This window comes from Pterocles gutturalis, unplaced genomic scaffold (genome assembly GCF_000699245.1).
Source record: "Pterocles gutturalis isolate BGI_N339 unplaced genomic scaffold, ASM69924v1 scaffold40777, whole genome shotgun sequence".
NCBI classification, from domain to species: Eukaryota; Metazoa; Chordata; class Aves; order Pterocliformes; family Pteroclidae; genus Pterocles; species Pterocles gutturalis.
In genome coordinates, this window is record NW_010111991.1 from 15,601 (window position 1) to 34,343 (window position 18,743).

The 18,743-nt window shown below is 40.3% G+C and overlaps 1 protein-coding gene across 1 annotated transcript in view; it reads left to right on the forward strand.

Moving 5' to 3' along the window:
• SLC37A1 (solute carrier family 37 (glucose-6-phosphate transporter), member 1) overlaps positions 1 to 13,464 on the forward strand; it is a gene marked incomplete at its 5' end in the record, with an annotated part of 28,363 nt that extends 14,899 nt beyond the window's left edge. The window contains 9 exons of the mRNA XM_010073890.1: positions 2,409 to 2,540; positions 4,057 to 4,147; positions 5,613 to 5,675; positions 7,404 to 7,489; positions 8,135 to 8,183; positions 9,007 to 9,080; positions 10,570 to 10,648; positions 11,219 to 11,316; positions 13,408 to 13,464. Of these exons, the coding sequence (XP_010072192.1) occupies positions 2,409 to 2,540; positions 4,057 to 4,147; positions 5,613 to 5,675; positions 7,404 to 7,489; positions 8,135 to 8,183; positions 9,007 to 9,080; positions 10,570 to 10,648; positions 11,219 to 11,316; positions 13,408 to 13,464 (729 nt within the window). The remainder of the gene's footprint in view (positions 1 to 2,408; positions 2,541 to 4,056; positions 4,148 to 5,612; positions 5,676 to 7,403; positions 7,490 to 8,134; positions 8,184 to 9,006; positions 9,081 to 10,569; positions 10,649 to 11,218; positions 11,317 to 13,407) is intronic.
• Between the last annotated feature and the right edge of the window lie 5,279 nt (positions 13,465 to 18,743).

Here is an 18,743-nt window from a genome sequence, read left to right on the forward strand (position 1 = left end):
CCCACCTCTCTCCACCCTGCCAGCTGGGTTATATGTTTGTAATATGGAGTCCTAAAAACTTTAAAAATAAGTTAAAAAATTAAAAATCTTTGTTTGCCACTGTTTGAGAGACAAACAGTGATTTTCTGCCAGTGAGAAAAGATAATCTTTTTCATGTCAAAGCGGAGTTGAACATCTTTACTTTTTACAGTGGTTGTGTTACAGTTATGCTGAGCTGATTATCGCAGTCAGCTTCTGTGCCTGTACAAACAACAGATGTTTTGCATTTATGAGCTAGTCTCCTCCAAGCACACTAGAATGGCAGCTTTCACTGATTTTTCACTGACCTCTTCAATTACTCTAAAAATAAAGCAAATATTCAGGATATGCAGTGATTTGAAAGCAGAATGTGTTTTTGGCTGCGTGACCTGAATACCTCTCTGTGTTCATTACAGTTTATGTCAGGTTGGCCTCTTAAAAATTACACAAAATTGAGGGATAATGAATCCTTCCCCAGAGATCAAGAGTGTGCCGTATGCCTAATCACACTCTGTGACAAGCTGGCAGGGCTGAACAATGTTATCTCTGCCAAGCACAAACTGCTGGTTTTATTTATCGTTTAGCTACGTGCAGCATAAAAATCCCATATTGTCAATAAAAGTTTCCAGCCTAAGTTGCTAAGTAAGTTATTCAGATTTTGCTCATTTCCACTTCAATATTTAACCCATTCTTCTTAAGTAGGCTTGGAGCTACCTGTCTGAGAAATGAGCAGCGTTACCTCAGACAATCCTGGTTATGTTTGCTGTGCAAATTGTGCAAGAGATACTCACTTAAGATGCTATCTAGAAGTGTCTTCCATTGAATCCAGTGGGGAGCTTCATTGCTTAAACCCTTCTGTTCTTTGTTTTCCCTTTTTTCCCTCTCCTCTATTCCCTCTGTTCATCCTTTGTTCTGTTAAGAGTTCATGGTTTGAATTGCTACTGTTAAAATAGTTCAGGTTATGCTGTTTCTCCAGTCATTCAGAAGATAAATATTTACGGTGATGATGGTGTGACTCATGTGCCATAACACAGGTCTATAGTGCCACGTCAGAGGTCCCTAAATGTTTTTCCTGTCTTCTAGTTAATGCTTCATCGGGCTGCGGGGTCTCCTGTAAATCCTGCATCCCGTCTACCAATCCTGTACAAACCTTTTGGATATGCTGAATGGTAGCTTCTAAAATTATGATAAGTGTCTGCTAAGGTGACCAGATGGTTCCCTAGTGTCTTCTCCTAAATAAAGTTACTTAAAACCAGAATTTATTTAGAATCAACTTTGAGTGTAAAATATCAGAATGGAATTGTCCAGCACTTGATTATTTTTTTCATCTTTCTTCCTCCATCAGCTTACCAAATATTAATCAGAAAGTGTTTATCTTTGTAATAACTACTGGAAGTGGAATGACCTGTCATTTTATCCTTACTAACCTAGAGCTAAATATATATTTGAGGCTTAATTCTTCACTAAGGCTTTCTTCAAATGCACAAGAATTAGGAGTAAGAAGGCAGTGTGTAAAATACATCCATAGCTAGTAAAAGTATGCAGCTAGGTAAGCTTCTCAGTGAGCCTGTGAAGTGAGGGTAGCTACATCCCATCCTTTTTCTGAAGTTGGAAAAGAAGTACTGAGAACTATTTATGCCTGAAATTTCTTTTTCTGTGTACAGCTGTAAGATGTAAATTTCCAGTTCTGTTCTGAGAGTTCACTTCAGCGTGGTGGGTGGATAAAAATGACAAGATATCCTCATGGCTAGACTGGAATGGCTTGTTCTTGTTGAGTGATAACTTGCTCCACAAGTATTCTTTGCAGACAGTATTAGAGTAAAATCCTTTGTAGTGCTAGAAAAGAACTCCGAATTCACAACTTTGGTAAACTTTTGTAATTTGTGGATTTCAGTGCTCAAATGAAACTGGGGGGGGGGAGTGATTGCTTAACATAAAGCACTCATTATCCATAATTCAGTTGAGAAGATGGCCTGTATTTAAATCAATGAATAAGGTAATGTTACAGAGTCCGAAAAATGGGCTTAATATTTGTATGGAAGGACAATAATACAAATATACAAATACAGTTCCATTAAACTGTACTCTAATACATGTTTTGTGCAACTTTAAATTGTGCCACAATAGAACAGAAACTTGACTCCATAATGGAATGTATGCACTCAGACATAAACAGCCAGGCTTGTTTCACCTGATATTCTGTATATACTGTATACTCTCTGTGTATACTCTGTCTATACAATTAAAGAGATCTTTTTAGAAGCTGCAACTTTCAGTGATAAAATAGATATATTTTTTAAAAAAATGTTTTTTAATTATTTGTTTCCTTGATACGTGTTTTGATGCAACATTCCTTGTTTTTCACATGTTGTTGCTGGGAAAAACTGCAGGATCCAGAGATGCAGCATTTGCTTATTGATGGTGAAAATTGCAGTGTATCACTGAACGCCAGCAGTGTGGCCACCGGTGAAGGCAGACATGGGACGTCAGCTATAAGCTTCCTTGGAGCCTTGCGAATACCGGTGAGTACATGTGCTATGCTTGCCTGTTCCTCTGAGAATTAAGTTTTGCCTCAGAACTCATATTTCCATGAAGTTCTAGATGGAGTGGTAGAAGACATTAACTTTGCATCACAAGCTTTGATTTTCAACTCTGTTGTATATAGGCTAAAGCTTGGTACACAAGCGAAGGTGTGCACCTCTAAGAGGAGGAGGGAAAATTGGTACAAGAGTACTCTCTTCCCCAGTAAGCAGATGGCATAAGCTTTAGAAACTACAAGCATCAAGGCTTCAGTACCCATATAAACTGCTTTTTTTTTCCCCACCTCATTGTAACTAATACTAGAGCACCCTGTAATGTAAAACTTTACTGGTCTTGGTGAATGACACGTGGATGGAATAGCAGCTGAGTCTATAAGCTCTTCACTGTGTCAGAACTTCCTTCTATGACTTCCCTTTTACACTGCTCAACAGTATTTTTAAAAGCTTTAATTTAAAAATCTCTTGTATGGTTTATATTGAGAAGTTTCAGACAGCCCAAACATTCTGACTGCTGGTAAAAGGAAAAGACGTTTCCTTTAGGTCATGGACTGTCATCTTTGATTGTCCTCTCAGTTTAAAGCTAGCAACTTCAGCAGGTTTCACAAGTAGAATTATATGCAAATTGATTTGGACCAGGTGTAAAAGTAGGGGAGGAAATCTCCAGCACCAAGCCACTGTATTCATCTTCTCATCCTGTCCAGTCTGGTCCTCTGTCTCAACATTCTTTCCTGTGGCAAAGTGGAAGTAATGACCAGAAAAAATTGCTGCTGCTGCCACCTGGGATCTTTTACTCTGTGGTATTTTTCCTGCCTGTTGTTGAGAAGGGTCACAGCTGTATGTGAAGCAGAGCTACCTGTGTGTTGTCCATGCTGATAACTGCAGTACTCCATACCAGGGATTTAAGAAATCCAGTTTCAAGCAAAAATTTATCAGGTGGTGAGGGGAATGAAGATAGGTTAATTTGGTGGCTTGGTTGCAATGCTGTGAAGGGAGTGTACTTTTCATATACCCAACAGGAAAGAGGATGGAGCAAATTAGTATTTCAAATAGGTGTATACCCTGTCTAGCGTGCTCTTACCATATACTGGTGTGTCATGCTGGTTAACTGGGTTTTTGTAAAGAGTTAAACAACAAGGGAGACATCTTAGACCCATCTGAATGAAGGATCTAAAGAACACAAAGATATGACAAATCTGCTATAATGCTATATAAGAACTCTTTACGTGAGGAAAGTAAATGATGTGGGTGTCCCAAAGAGTATCAAATCCTTCCTGTTCATTTTAGTGTTCTCTCTTCAGTCAATTCAATACAATCAAGACAAAAGAAGACATAAGAAAAACACAGCAGTCTGCTCTGATTGTAAGCTTTGTGTTCTTGGGAATTGTTGAGAGGAAAAAAAAAAGCCTAAATGCTTCTTAGAAACCATTTTCATAATGGCCTTTGAAAGTAAATAACAACCTCTGTGAAGATACTAACTTCCCATTTTCTTCATTCTCAGGGAGTCATAGAGTTCTCCCTTTGTCTGCTGTTTGCAAAGCTGGTGAGCTATACTTTCCTCTTCTGGCTTCCCCTCTATATCACAAACGTAGGTAAGTATGACATAAGGGAATACAGAATTATGACTACAAAGAGTCTGGAAATAAGAGCTTGAAATAAATAAGAAACATTACTACTCCTGAAATAAGCTATCTTTGCTACAGTAGCAGAAGAGTTGTAAGTCACCATCTAATGTATTTCTCAGTTTTATGAATTCAGTATTAGGAGAGGGCATTTTCAAAACAAACAAGCAAAGGAATCTGGCTTATCTTCAGCAATTCCAAGCATCAATGCTGTGTCTTTGGCTCTTGCAAACCAAATAAAAAAGATTTACTTTATAATAACGTTTTTAAGTGATTGAAGTGCCGTATTAAAACATGTACAAAAAAATCTAAATTAGCATTTTCATCTGTTCAGTATGGCTTTTTTGTTTTGTGCTGTAGAGTGCGGAGAAAGGAGTTCTCCCTAGCCAGAGAGATTCATGTTCTTGTGAGCCGTAATGTGACCTTTAAACCCCCCAGCTAAAAAAAAAAAATTATGTTCTGGACAAGCATGGCAGTAACAACCAGCTGAGACAGACAGGTTGAACATCCTATGAAAACATACAGAGCTGCAAATCCTATAGCTAAAGGCTGTTGTGTGTAGACTCCAAATAACCAGTGCTCCTGCAGGACTGGGTACCTTGAAAGCAGTAGGCTTTTAATAGAAAAGTTAATGATATTTAGCACAGTACTACTATCTGTGCTGTACGAGATGTTGCTGAGGTTATGGTAGTGCTGCTGACCCCACTGTTTTAGCACACACTGCTCTTTCAAATGTATTTCAGAGACTTTTTAAAAAAATACCAAATCTTAGCAATTCATCTCCTTTTGAAACTTCACACTTAACACAACAGGACTGGATTGCCCAACTTCCTGATGTACTTTTGGAAATCTGACCCCATAATGTATCAGTAGCTACATTAGACTAAATGTAAGTATGTGCAAACAGTGCAGTTAAGGAAATCACTGTCTCTTCGTGATCCCCATAAACTGCGCAGTACACATTGTGCCGAGCAGTGTTGCCAGATGTGATTTAATGATGACTATTACTGTCCATGTGATGGAAGTCTCCAGGATGAGGCTCTATAAGTGATCCAAATGTACACTAATCATGCCTTTGGAGCAAAGAGCCTCATGAGCATTTGTTAACTGTTTATGAGTATGTGGCTGTTCACAAATAGGAATATTGTTAGTCCAGACTTTCAACAACAAACAGCTCTATTGCTTGGACTGTATCTATAGTTAAAGTGGTGGAGTGTCCTGACATGAGCATAATTGCATTCAAAAGACTGTATCCCTGAATACCCACTTATGATACATTCTTATTTGTCATATGCAATGGCAGCTTCTGGTAGCTTGTTCCTCTGAACAAACAATACTGACATAAAATGCCTTTATCCTGGCATGACAAGACTCTGTTGAGGTTTCTATGTTTTGTAGTCTGGTAATGAGACACATGTTTTTCTTCTGTCACTAGAGCATCTTGATGCCAAAAGAGCTGGTGACCTTTCTACACTGTTTGATGTGGGTGGAATATTTGGTAAGTTTTATATATTAACATTTTATCCTTAATCAGACCAGTTTAGGAAAAGCTGTGTTACACACAGTTTACATATGTTATTAATCCCTGTGCCTTTTGTCCACTGAAGAAGACCGACAGTAAAGGTACTAAGTTGAGAGCTGGGCTGATTGCTGAAAAGCTAGCAAAATATCTTTAAATTTATCAACTCACAGAGCCAGTGATATTATCCAGTGCAGACCGTAACAGCCAGATATTATGGAATCTTTTAGTGCCATCAGCTCTGGCCCATCAGTCTTGGTCATGCCATCTGTCAAAATGTCTTCCTTTTTTTGCTCTAACATAACAAAACTATCCCAGCTTGTGCAGTTGTGTGTTTCTTATGGGCACAGAGGCAAATGACCACAAGTGTTTTGGCTTTTTTTCTTGACGCATTATATAACTGTATGTGATAAATTGTGTGATTGTAATAATAATAAGGATGAGACTATTCCTTTGTAATTTGTGAGATGACCACTGAATAATAAGATTTTTATGTCAGTGCAGACAGTATAGCTCACAGTAAAACAAGCATCATTATCTTGATGCCTGGCTGATTCATGACACACACACTCCCCAACACCCGTCCCCTCTCCACCTCCCCCAGTTTCCTCGTGGAAATAAGTCCTGGAGCAGTCTATTGGAAAGTTATGCTCATGATGGAGAAATTTTGCTTGATCAAGAGCTATGTAGACCCTGGTAGTTCAAAATGCAGGTGTCAAGGTGTGTTGCAGTTACCGTTCTAGTCTTGTGCTGGATGTGACTGCTGCCATTTCTCACTGCTCATTTCATCCCAGATAGCTAGAAGCCAGAGCCAGTAATACCTTGGCGATGTGAGTGACTTCTTTCACCAGCATCTTATTCTGCTGTGAATACAAGCTTAACAGTGTGCCAGTGCTGCTTGGACCTTTGACACCTACATTTAAACCCAAGTGGGATGTGAGCACTTTGGAGATGGGCAGCTGGGAAGGGAGAGGCAGGCCCAGCAATATTTAGGAATCTGGATAATCCAGAGAACTTTTGTTTCCTTCTCCCTGTACCAATTTCCCTTTATATTATTTTGGCAGCTCCTTCCTTCGGGCCTTCCAGCCCCCTCCTGCCACATGCTTCAGTTAGCACTTCTGTGTACAGTCATTGGCAAAAACAAGGAGTGGGGAAAATTAAAGAGCCTGGAGTGACTACCTGTAGAGAAAACCAAATATTTCATTTGCCCCAAGAACTAAAATAGTTCATTTCCCCTGGTTGCAGTGCAATGTGGACAGACCACTCAAGAGCCAAGTTGTTACATGTGAGGAGTTAAGAGACCAGTGGGTAGCTGGGCACAGCTGGATTCCAGGATGCCAGCAGTGGGCCATGTGGCACCTGGCAAAAAGGCTTTTTGTATGCAAAAGCAGCAGAACAATGACTTATAAATACTTTTCTATCTCTGTTCGGCCCCCACCCCTGTTACCTTGGATATTTGGTTGGAATACACAGTGGGAAGAACAACTGTCTGCTTCTGTTATCTTCCAAGTTAAAACCAGTTGGATTGATAAGGATATTGCTAAGTGTGACTAATGTTAGTCTCATGCTCTGTGCCGCTGTGTATAACTAGATTAAAAGTCGTATCCTATTGTTTTAATCTGGGTTGGGTTTCATTAAGTATAACTGATGTCTTTTGTCTAAAACACGCACAGAGTGTTTTCCTCACACACCTGTCTCTTTTTTCAGGTGGAATTTTGGCAGGCCTGATTTCAGACAGGCTAGAGAAGAGGGCATCGACCTGTGGAATGATGTTACTGCTTGCGGCACCCACAGTAAGAGTTTGCCCCTCTCACACTTGTGACTGAGACTTTGACAGCATTCCTTGTGAAGTTCTGCAGACAGCATCTTCTAACTTGGATATAAAGAGCTCAGGCCAGGTTAAAAACTGGCATGAAAAGTTGAGCATGTGATCAAGTTTAGACATTGAAGCTGCCTTTACTAAGCACGCAAACAAGTCTAATGTATTGCTTGTTGTAGGATTATATGGAAAGCTTAACGTTCTCTTGTAAAGTATGATGTTCAGTTCTTAGCCAGAATTCTAAGGCTAAAATTTCTGTGCTATAACTGTTGAAAAAACTGGCAGTTGGACATATGAGATGCATTTTTCTTTGCTTCTTTTATGAACAGTACTCTGTGCTGTGTCGAAGCTGGCAATTTGAGAGTTTAAAATTGAGTGGTCTCATAACACAGCCCTTTATTCTGCAAGGACCCACAGGGGAATAGGAGCATATCCCCTATCTCCCTCCTGTGTCCAATCAAACAGTCATTCAGCTGTGGTCTAAAAGGGTTTAGTAATCCTAGAACTAGCTTTCACGTAGTACCAACTAAGATATTTTGTAGTTAACATGGGGAAAATGGGCAACCTAGGATTACTCCATATGTTGGTATTCAACATGTTTCTTTTATCGTCTTTACAGTTGTACATGTTCTCTGCAGTCAGTAAAATGGGCCTTGAGGCTACTGTAGGTGAGTGTTTTAAAATTATTTTCGCCTGGCTTTCTGTGAACTTTTCATTTATGATCCTTTGATGCTCTTTCCTTTTTTCTTTTATATATTCCATGAGGGGAAGAAGTATGGAATTAAATTCCCTAGACTTTGTCTTGCAGGCTTTTTACAGGATAAGGAAGGGGAGAGGGGGCTCTAGGGAATGAGTAAAGGTTGGCATGAGAACAGTGATTTAGTTAATATCATTATCATCCTTCTGGAGCTTGTTGTGTCAGCACAGGCTTTATTATATTCCCTATGCCAAATGTCAGAGGTGTTCAAAGACTAGTTGTAGTACTTTTGACAGCAAGGTTAACTTTACTTGTATAGGCTAAATTCACTTGTGGCTTTCTGTTACCTCAAAACAGAAGCTGAAACACAAGTGCTGATGGTAGTGCCTCATCTACCTAAAAAGCCTTGTGAAGTTTTAGGGTCCTCTGGTGCTTGGTGCTGTACAAGCAGAGAAGGGGCTTACAGGTGGATCCTGTGAGCATCACCTGCTCTTAGGGTCAGTTTGGTCAGACTTTCCCCTTTCTCTGACCTGCTAGGATCAATAAAGGCCCTGGGAAATGCCTTTTGACTCAGACTTGTCTCCTGTTATATTTGCAAGTTCATATAATGGAGTAAGCATTGAAGGGAGATAGGAGTGTATGTTGCTTTTCCTCCTTTCTCAATTCTGTGATGGGGTCAGGGGAGCCAAGGAAGGATTAAACCATTTGAGAACCGTAGGCTAGGGTGTCTCCTGTTATGGTTAATAGTCTTTCAGGCAATTCACATTTTCCATTTTTGTCCCAACTTGCAACAGTGATGCTGCTTATCAGTGGTGCCCTGGTGAATGGCCCTTACGCGCTGATCACCACTGCTGTCTCTGCTGACTTGGTGAGTTTGGCTTCCCCTCTGCTTTGGCCTCCAGAGAGAGCCCTTTGAGTTCTGCAGGGTCGTCACTGAAGGGCCTGCATTGTCCCAAAGCAAAGGGATAAGAAGCTGGATAGGCAGTGCTGAACTCAGCCACAGAGATTGTTTTAGAGTTCATGCATTAGTGAGTGTCATGCTTGTGAGAGGCTTCTAAATTGTCTTGCTTACTAACAAGACAGCCCAGATCTTGTAGATGACAGACCAAAGTGAATGTGAAGATTGCATGCAAGGCCAAGGCTCTGTACAGGTGCCTTCTCTCCCTTTATGCTTTGCATCTTTAAACAAGGGGAGGAGCTGTGTCTGGGTGAGAGATGAGCTGGAAACTTAATTCCCATCAGTGCGGAAAGCTATACATGACACATACCCTTACTTTTGTCCATGCTACTCCCTGCCCTTTCTTGTACTGTTACTCTGGTTGCCGACACTTCCAGCTGGATCGAGTTGGTCAGTCACAAATGCTATGTGAAAACATTGACCCTGGTATCTTTCATGAGCTAGGCTTTGGAAAGTTGCTTTCAAAGATCCTCATTCATTAAGGCACCAAGCAAGAGGCAAAAGTCCTCGAACAACAAATGCTCTAAATATAGGAAAAGGAGCAGGACAAAAATCTCCAGTTACAGAGCCCTGTCCTTGGCTGGTCTTAGCAAGACAAAGAAGGCCACCATGCGTTGCCCATTTTATCCTTATCTGTGCTGAAGTGGCTGCTAGCTAGAAAGTGGGGCCTGACATTGCAAGATCTGTGCCTGGCCCTGGGGAAAAGTATTGAAACTGCCAACCAGTTCCTAGGATATTAGCAATCAAACATCTGACATGAGCAAATGTAAATCGCAGATTACCTGACTGGATTCTCCTCAGAGTACTGCAGATAAATGACTGTCTGTCTTAGCAGTTCTCTGAACTATTCAGTCTGTCTTCCTACTAAGTCATTCCCTTTATCAGTTGCTTTGTTCTGAAGACCTGGCATATAAAATTGGGACTGAACAGCTTCTTTTGGCTCAAGAATTCTCTGAATTAATATTTCTGTATATATCCATAATTCTGGTACTCTAGTATTCCTGGCACAGTGGTGATTTTTTCCCCTTTTTTTTTTGTTTGTTTGTTCCACAAAGCTTTGCTGTTTATTAGCAGGGGAAAACAGGTCCATGGAAACAGCCTTGCAGCATAATGCAAAGCTGAAGTGCTATCCTTGTTCCTTGAATCCACAATGTGCAGAACAGAAAGCTTCTTGGCTGCTGTGGTTTAAATAACACGATTTAATAAAGGAGAACACTGTAGGCTGCAGGTTGGTGGGGTAGGAGGCTTCTTTATGTAGTGATAAAAGAGTCTGAGCTAGGATATTTAAGGCATCTTCACAACGTACATGTAATGTGGGAGGGGTGTGAGCTAGATGACGTTGTAAGGACTTTTTGGGAGTTCAGCTCAGGATAGGTCTAAGAAGTCTTTGTCACTTTAGGGTACCCATAAAAGCCTGAAAGGGAATGCAAGAGCCTTGTCCACAGTGACAGCGATCATCGACGGAACGGGATCTGTAGGTAAGCTAAAGCTGTAAGGTAGCCTGCCTTAGCTGTGGGTTAAAACAAAGGATCTTTGAGAAACTAGGCTCTCTCCAATTCACGTTTTGCCAGGACTTGGTACAACTTTGGAAATGGGGAGTAGAGCAAACTTAGCCTTAAACCTCTCTAGTGGTCCCAGACCTGAGGGAGGGAGGAGGAGGGTGGTAGACTGATGCTGGGCACAGACAGCAAAAGTTGATGATGCCATTTGGGCTGTTTCTGAGATCAGGGATATTTTATTCATGCCCTCTGCACTGGTATGTGGAAGGGAAAATTGAGTGGGATTCAGCTTAATATTGGATGGGCATTTGGTTGAGCCCAAAGGCAGGCATTTCTTAAACTTCTAGTCTTCCAGCTTCCCCTGTGTTATGTTTCCCGTTGGCTTGCAGCTGTACCAGTAATGTTTTGCACTTTCTGGGACCTTTTAGTACATAAGATAATACTGAGTTAACTAGATGGAGAAATTGATATTCTAACTCAGAATAACTGTCTTTCAGCATAGTAAATCTTAAGTTGCATCATTCTGACAATACCAATATTACATTTTAGGTGCAGCTTTGGGGCCTCTCTTAGCTGGTCTTATTTCCCCATCTGGTTGGAACAACGTGTTTTACATGCTCATGGTAGCAGATGCATGTGCCTTGCTAGTAAGTCTAAAAATGCTGTTTAGTTGCCATGTATTTCCTCTGTGCTAAACTATCTTAAAATGCAAATTTTCCTTTTGCATTTTCAATACTCCTACTTAAAAGAAACTTCCAGTTGTGTAGGAAGTTTTCAATTAAAGAACAAATTTGCTCACTTTGAAATTCTCATCTAATTTTAATCAAAAGTGCGGGTAAGTTCTGATACACTTCAATTCCAGAGCAAATACACATCTGTTAATTGCTGGCTGAGCAGATTACAGCAGGCATAATTGTGAGTAAACCTTCATATGTAGACCTAGAAGATGCCTCAGATTCCACTCACGGAAGAATTATTTCTGTTTTCTTTAAAGCTAGTTTAGCAAAGCAGTAACAAATGTTTTGCTACATTGCTGTATCACCAAAATCACTGTGATAATGAAGCTGTTGAAAGTTAATATATCACATTCTCCAGATGGGTCCTAAAACTGCTGTGTGAGGTTAGATGAAAAACTGTCATCCTAACTGTTGACCGTAACCAGGAGCAGATGTTTAGGGAAAAGGAGTGCAACACACACGTGGTGTCTTGGTACCAAAGCACATCCATTTTCCTTTTTTCTCCTGTTTGAGATCCTGTATAATGGATAGGAAGATCTGAAAATGTTTGGGGTTTTTTTTTTTTTCCACTTCTGACTTGCCCCGCTTTGTTTTTAAAGACCAAAGAGAGATAGGCAAGGTGGGTGGCTTGCTGTACCTTTGAAATCAGTCTTGCTGCACCCACCTGTAGGTTACATTTTGCATTTGCCGTGGATTTGCCAGGCAGGCACCTGTGCCAGCTTTGTTCTCCAGCAGAGAAGAATGCTGCTATGACTACTTCAGAGATGCCCTGAAGTGTCACCTGCTTATCCTCTCCTTTTGAAGTCCTGGGTACAAGTGCTCATTGAAAGGCAGGATGACTGCGAAACACTTCAGAAATACTCCTTCCTTTGTACTGGCTGTGCCCAGACAAAATCCTCTGCCTGTATGGTGTCGCGCTGAGCTCTGTGCTCCTGCAGAGGAGCTAATGCTGAGTGTGTCAGACCACTCTATCCTGACACAAGAAAAGCAGAAAGTCTTGTTTTGAGTTACATTTGAGGCTATTTTTTCTAAATTCAGTTAAAACCACAATTTTAAAGTAAATTTGTCCACATTTAAGATGTGAAATCTCTGGAAATTAAGTAAATAAGTTAATAGTTGAAGTATATTCCCACTGCTAGTCAGCAGCTCTATAAATCCTGATTTGTGCTATTTTCAGTATTAGGTATTCCATGCTGCAGACTGAGGTTTTGGAGATTGTTGTAGTTTTTCCAAGTATACTTAAAGCTTTGCTTTTTTCTTTTATAGTTATTTATTACAACCAAATTAAAAAAATCCCACATTTCTTTACAGCATCAGTTAAAATGCCTTTGTAAAGCTGCACTTTTGCTGTTGTAATAAATAGTGGGTTTTGTACCTCTTGTTCTGCTTTTCCCGTTCTTTGCAGTACAGCATATAGATGCATGTGTTCAACTGTTATTTCTTCAAAGATACCTGGAAGGAGTTTAGCCTCTTATGTGGTATTCAGTTCTGTCATGCTTGTTGTTATTATATTCCCTATGCCAAATGTCAGAGTTGTTTAAAGATTACTTGACAGCAAGTTTAACTTTACTTGTATAGACTGAATTAACTTGTGGCTTGGCCAGTCCCATACCTTTGAAATACTAGGTTTAACTTCTGAAAACACCGATACTTACAACAGTGAAGAAACTTGAAGTATGAGGTTCCCTCTACTGGTTTCTTTACACGTCTGCTGGTAAAATAACTTTGGAAAGCCATTCTGTTTTTTACGAAGAAATAAATCTCTCGGCTGCAAAAAGGAAATTATTTTTTTCTTGCCTATTCAGTGTGAAAGCTCCTCTTCCAAACATTGATAGAGCATCTGTAAATCTTTTAGATTTTTTTTTTTTTCACTGAGTTCAGCATTACAGGGTAATGTTTCAAATGAGGAACTGTTTGAAAAAGTGTGCATCTTATTCTGAAACCTAGCGTATTTGTATATCTGTATAGATATTAACACAGATACTGTAACTGTCTTTACAGTTCTTACTCCGTCTTATTCAGAAGGAACTTCGGTGTTACGCAGACCATAGCCTGTAAGTGTTATGCACAAATATTGCTTTTTAATAACAGTTTTAAAACATGTTACTAAGCCATTGGTCCATAATACCTAGATGTAGACTGAATGCATTAAGGTTTTTGTATGTCCATTTCTGTTTTAATTTTGCTTCAAAAGAGTAATCTGGTTTTGATGTTTTCAAACCATGAACATTTTTTCTCAGAATGTCTTATTTTGAAAGCATCTGAAAACAGGTTTCACTGTCTCAGGCTCTTAGTTATTGTTTGTTTATTCCCAAATACATAGTCTTCCTGGTTTTTCATTATGGAGCATCTAGGTGGGGATCAGAAGCTACTTCATTGCTTGCTCTGTGTTTTTTAAGTTTCAAAAGTAACTTTTTTCAAAAGGTCTACTTAAAGGAAAGGATGACTCTGACTTTAAAGTGTTTTGAATTGAGTAAAATAATCTACTGAATCAGTGGAGTTACAGTTGCATAATCAAAATTAAACTGGGCCCCTTGGCTGTACTTTTGGAGAAGTAAAATGGACAGAGAGTAGAAAAACACATAGCAAGGCATGGACCCTGCATTTAGCAGTTGGTGGCTGTTACGTCTCACACCTCAACTCTTTCTGCCTGATTGCTGTTCTTTCACAGGTTTAAAGAACACTGAGCTAAGAGACCATATTTGGAATAAGGACTGCGTCAGTGATCAGAGCTCTTCCCTGGAAAAAACTTAATGGAATGCATTCTTCTATATTTAAGAGATTGTGTTTGGTAAAGAACTTTGCACATTTACTGGAAGCAATGTGAGAAATGCAATTGGTAGATCCCTGAAGCTCTTATTTTTGCACATGAATAAGTACCTCAGGATGGCAACTATTCATCAGATGAAGAGACAGGCAGGTTTTAGCAGCACGCCTCAACTGAGCCAAAGAGAAATACCAAGTGCCTTTTTATTTCTTTTGATAGGATGTTTTTAATTAAAATGCCGAACTGTGTATTTTCCAAAAACAAGTCAAAACTAGAGCAGAAGGAAGTTGAAATCCTAACAGTCTAGCAGTGAAATGTCCCAGTGTCAGTGAGCAAAGTACGTGTCCCTTATGTCATCTTGTGCACATCGAGGGCATCACTTTATAGAGAACAATACCAGCCGGTTATTAAGATGCACTGCTATTAGTATTTTGAAGCTGCTCAGACAATAATAACCTCACCCTAGTATTAACTTTTAACTACAGTGCTGCTTCTAATCCCAAGGACGACATCCAGCCTTTTAGCAGGTAACAAAATGGAATTTACTTTTGCGGTATACTTCAGTTAGCAGTTTTCACAGACTCTCTGGATGGATGTTACTCCTCAATCACGCTTGTGCAAAAAGGAGTCCTAAGCAACAAAAAGTGTATTACGAGTCAGAATTTCCAGTGGGGGCCTCTAGTGATTTTTCAGGGCATTATAAACTGTTGTTGCAAACATCACATAATTGTGCTGCTCCTCTAGGCTGGGTTGAAATGAGACATGGTTCCTTTGGGGTGGCAGAGAACTGCGAGTTGTCGTACTTCAGCACTACAGGATTGAACAGATGAGCTGCCCTAGTGCCTGCTGCCATAGTGATCTCTCTTGGGTGGTCCCTGGTTTCAGTGCTGGTGCCATGGAGGTAATCGTCAGATCAGGGCCTTAATAACCAGAAATCTTTCAAGTGGCTAATTTCAAGTGACTCTGGATTCAGATTCAGAGCCCAAATATGTTTGTATCAGAAAAGAAAAATTACCTAGGTGGTAGGTTGTAAGAGAACATTTCGGTAACTAGTATTACCCAGCAAATAGATGGTTTCATGTCTTTAAAACATATCATTTCTTTGTATAGCTGTGTCCTTTGCAAAACAGGTGTTTCTGATTTTTTTTAAAGATGTACAAATCAAAAAGGATTTTTTTGTATGAGATGTTTGTACTTAGATCATGAAGGCTAGATAATTTAAACTGTGTATTATTCTTAACGGTATTTATTAAAGCTCTAGGCATATGTCTTGTTATGAACTATGCTCTAAGTTTTGTGAAAAAAATGCAGTAGTCTTTACATTTGATTAACAAAACAGCAGTCTCTAAGATAGTCCTGCAAAACATGGAGAAACGTTCTCATCGGCTGCTGGGGTTGTTCCATGTGCTGGCACAACACTTATATCCAGGGCTGTCTTGTAATTCCTCAGTCTTCTGTCAGTTATTTTACTGCTTTGATTCAGCACGTGCTTTATGCTTGACTTGAATAGTGTAAGAATGTGTTAATTTATCTCTGTTTTGCTGAACAGAGATATAGGGAAGACCTCACACAGACGTAAGAAGGGTACCAAAGTCCTTTACGTAGGCCCTGTCCCTGCAGTTGCCTAGATGAATGGTTAATTTCACACATGTGGGTAAACCTGTTGATTCCAACAGGCGTACTCAACATGTGCATTTTTAAGTCTGTGCTGTGTTTAGACTTTTGGCCTTAGTTAAATGTGACAGAATTCTGCAGCCATGTTACTTGGAAGGGCTTCCATCCCAGTGGCATGGCACACTGCCCCTCGCTCAGCCAGGCTGACTCTCTGGGTGACTGTAGCCAGGCCAGGGGATTGATCTAGCCTCTGATGGGGGAAAAATGACCACTGCAACCCCAAAACAGCTGTACTGGCACAACTTCAGTGGCTGTGTGAGGAGGGAAGGATGGAGGACTTCTTTAGCTGAAGATGTCAATCCCTTCCCCACAAAAAGGTGTGTAGAGCTGCTATATCCTAGTTTGTTGAAACAATTCAAATTCTTAAACTCGGCTGCACTCAGATTCTGAGAGGCTCTTTCCTATGGGCTGAAGTCTTCGGTTAAAATGCTTTCAGTTGTATTTAACAGTTACAGGTTGTAAAGGTATTTAACTGTGTTTTGGAGTTTACATGTTTTACTTGTTGGGGCTGCTGCTGTTATTTATTTATTTATTTTTATAGCTTTTGCCCTGCAGTGACTAGAGTATAGGATGAGGACAATGTTGGAGGTGCCGGGCTGAGTCCTTCTTCCCATCAATTGCCGGAGGGGGTTAGGACTCACAGTGTGACGATGTCTCCTTCCTTGCTAATGTGCAGCACTTCGGTTCCTCCCAGCTGCAAATTTGCTGGACAAAAATATAAAGATTGGCTTTTCTTTCTTAACAACCCTAAAGGTCCCCCAAGTTGTGAATAAACTGTGTGTTTTCTTAGTAGTGGGTGTCAATATCCATTAATCTGGAAATGAGCAAGACTGACGAAACTTTGTATGTAGAAATGTGAGTGACCAGTAGGTAGAGACAAATTTAAATATGACTGCGGACTTTGTTGTTTTCTAATGATGGCTATTGTGAATTTTATTCATTTACTGTCATGTGTTGAATAAAACCAGATTCTTCTTTAAAATTAGATTTGTTGATTACTTCATCTTTTACATCTCCAGGAAGAAATGCTTCATTTATTGGTTGGAAGCATAGACATTTCTGCTGGGGCAGTGCTTCCATCTCTTGTGAGGGAATGAAAATGGCTCGTTAGGAGAACAAAATAGAACCTTTATTTTGAAAACAGTGCCCTTCTCAAACTGAATGTGTAATTTTTTTCATTTTGTGGGGTTGTGGGTGGTATGACATCAGTATTTCCAGTTGGCTGCATCAGATGGGTATATTCTGCATACTTATTTTGGTCTAGTAGGGAGGGAGGACACTCACCTGAGTCAGGGACTGAGTCCAGCTCCTACAGCATAGTTTTAAGGTAAGTTTTTTTTCTTGTCTGCTTTGCTTGCCCTTCAGTTTATATGGAATTGAAAATGAAAAGCTTCATCTTTTCTCTCTACCTCTAATAATCTTGGATATTTATTGGCTTGATTCTGTTACGATGTTTGATGGGGTTTGTGCGCCCCTACCAGAGATACAATGTCCAAAACCACAGATGTGCTGGGGAAAAAAAAAAACTGCTTGGAAAGTAAAACAGTTTCTGGTTAGAAAAAGGTGTCTGAGGGTCTTGGGCAGAATTTCTCATCAAAACATGCCCAAAGTAACTCCCAGGAATAGGCAAGCAATAGCTGGAGCATCTTACAAAAGAAGGGAGACTTGGATCCAAGTTTCTGTTCTGCCTGATTGGGAACAGGAGACCCCAGCACAGTACTCGTACCCTTGTGAGTGCCCTGGCTGTCGCTGGCCACGCTGCAGTGGAGGTTTGTCTCCGTTGTGTGTAGGAAGGGTTTATAGGGTGGGGAAAAGATAAATAGGCAGCAGGGAAGGTGGTGGTGTATTCATTGGTCACTTTGAGACTTCTTTTGCCTCTAAGTTGCTAACCTGCTCCATGCATTAAGATAGATCTGCTCCCGTATGTTTTGCCAGTTAGGAAGTTCCAGAAGGGATTCTGCCCTCCGCTTCAGAGGTTGTTGCATGTGTTTCTGGCATAATATCCTTAGAATAACAATGGCAGTCCTCCATGTGTGTTTGTGCCAATGTCGCACTGCCTCAGACTTTTTGTTTGACTGCATCATGCTTACGCTTGGGAATCTGTTTGGTTGAGGCTGGTAGGTTTTTCTCGTGACTGATGTGTGGGGTTGTTTATATGACAAGTGCTGCTCCAAAATTAGGTAGACATAGGATGGTATAAATGAAGTCAGAGGGTGTTTAGAGCTGTTGGAGGCGACTGTTCTTCATATGGAATTAATTTGAGGGAGATTGTTTACAATCCCATCAAATGATGAGGCCCAGAATTGGTAACGGTGGCGTTCTTTGGTCCAAATTAAATTTTATTGCCTGTGCGTATTATATGGGAGGTTACATTAGATTATTGCCTGATTTGTCCCAACTTCCGAGTTTATCTGATATGGTGTTCCGATTGCTTCACTACGTCACTTTTCCTTTAGAACAGGTCTGTTTTGGTTTTGCTTTTCTCTGATAAACTAGCCACATGACAGTACCGACCCGTCCTCCTGCCCTCCTCTTGCAGCCTGCCGTGCCTGTGGAAGGACTGTCGACGGTTCACTAGGAGGTTTGGCTCTGCATGCTCTGAGGCTTTGGTGACCTTGAACTATATTTTCTGCCATGCTGAGTGAAAAATCTGTCATCCTTGAAGCCGGGTAGGGAGAAGGAGAGGATTTAACTGCTGGTATGCTTCAGCCTCATGTCCAGTGACCTTACCCCCGAGAGGTATATCTGCATGTCAGTGAGATTTTAAAACAAGCAAAAAAAAAAAAGCAAAAGGAAGGAAAGTACCCTGTTAGCATCAGTCAGCAGAATGCTGCGGTCAAGAACTTGAATAGATTTAATCTGAACAAGAGCAAGGACCCTTTTGTATGAAAAATTG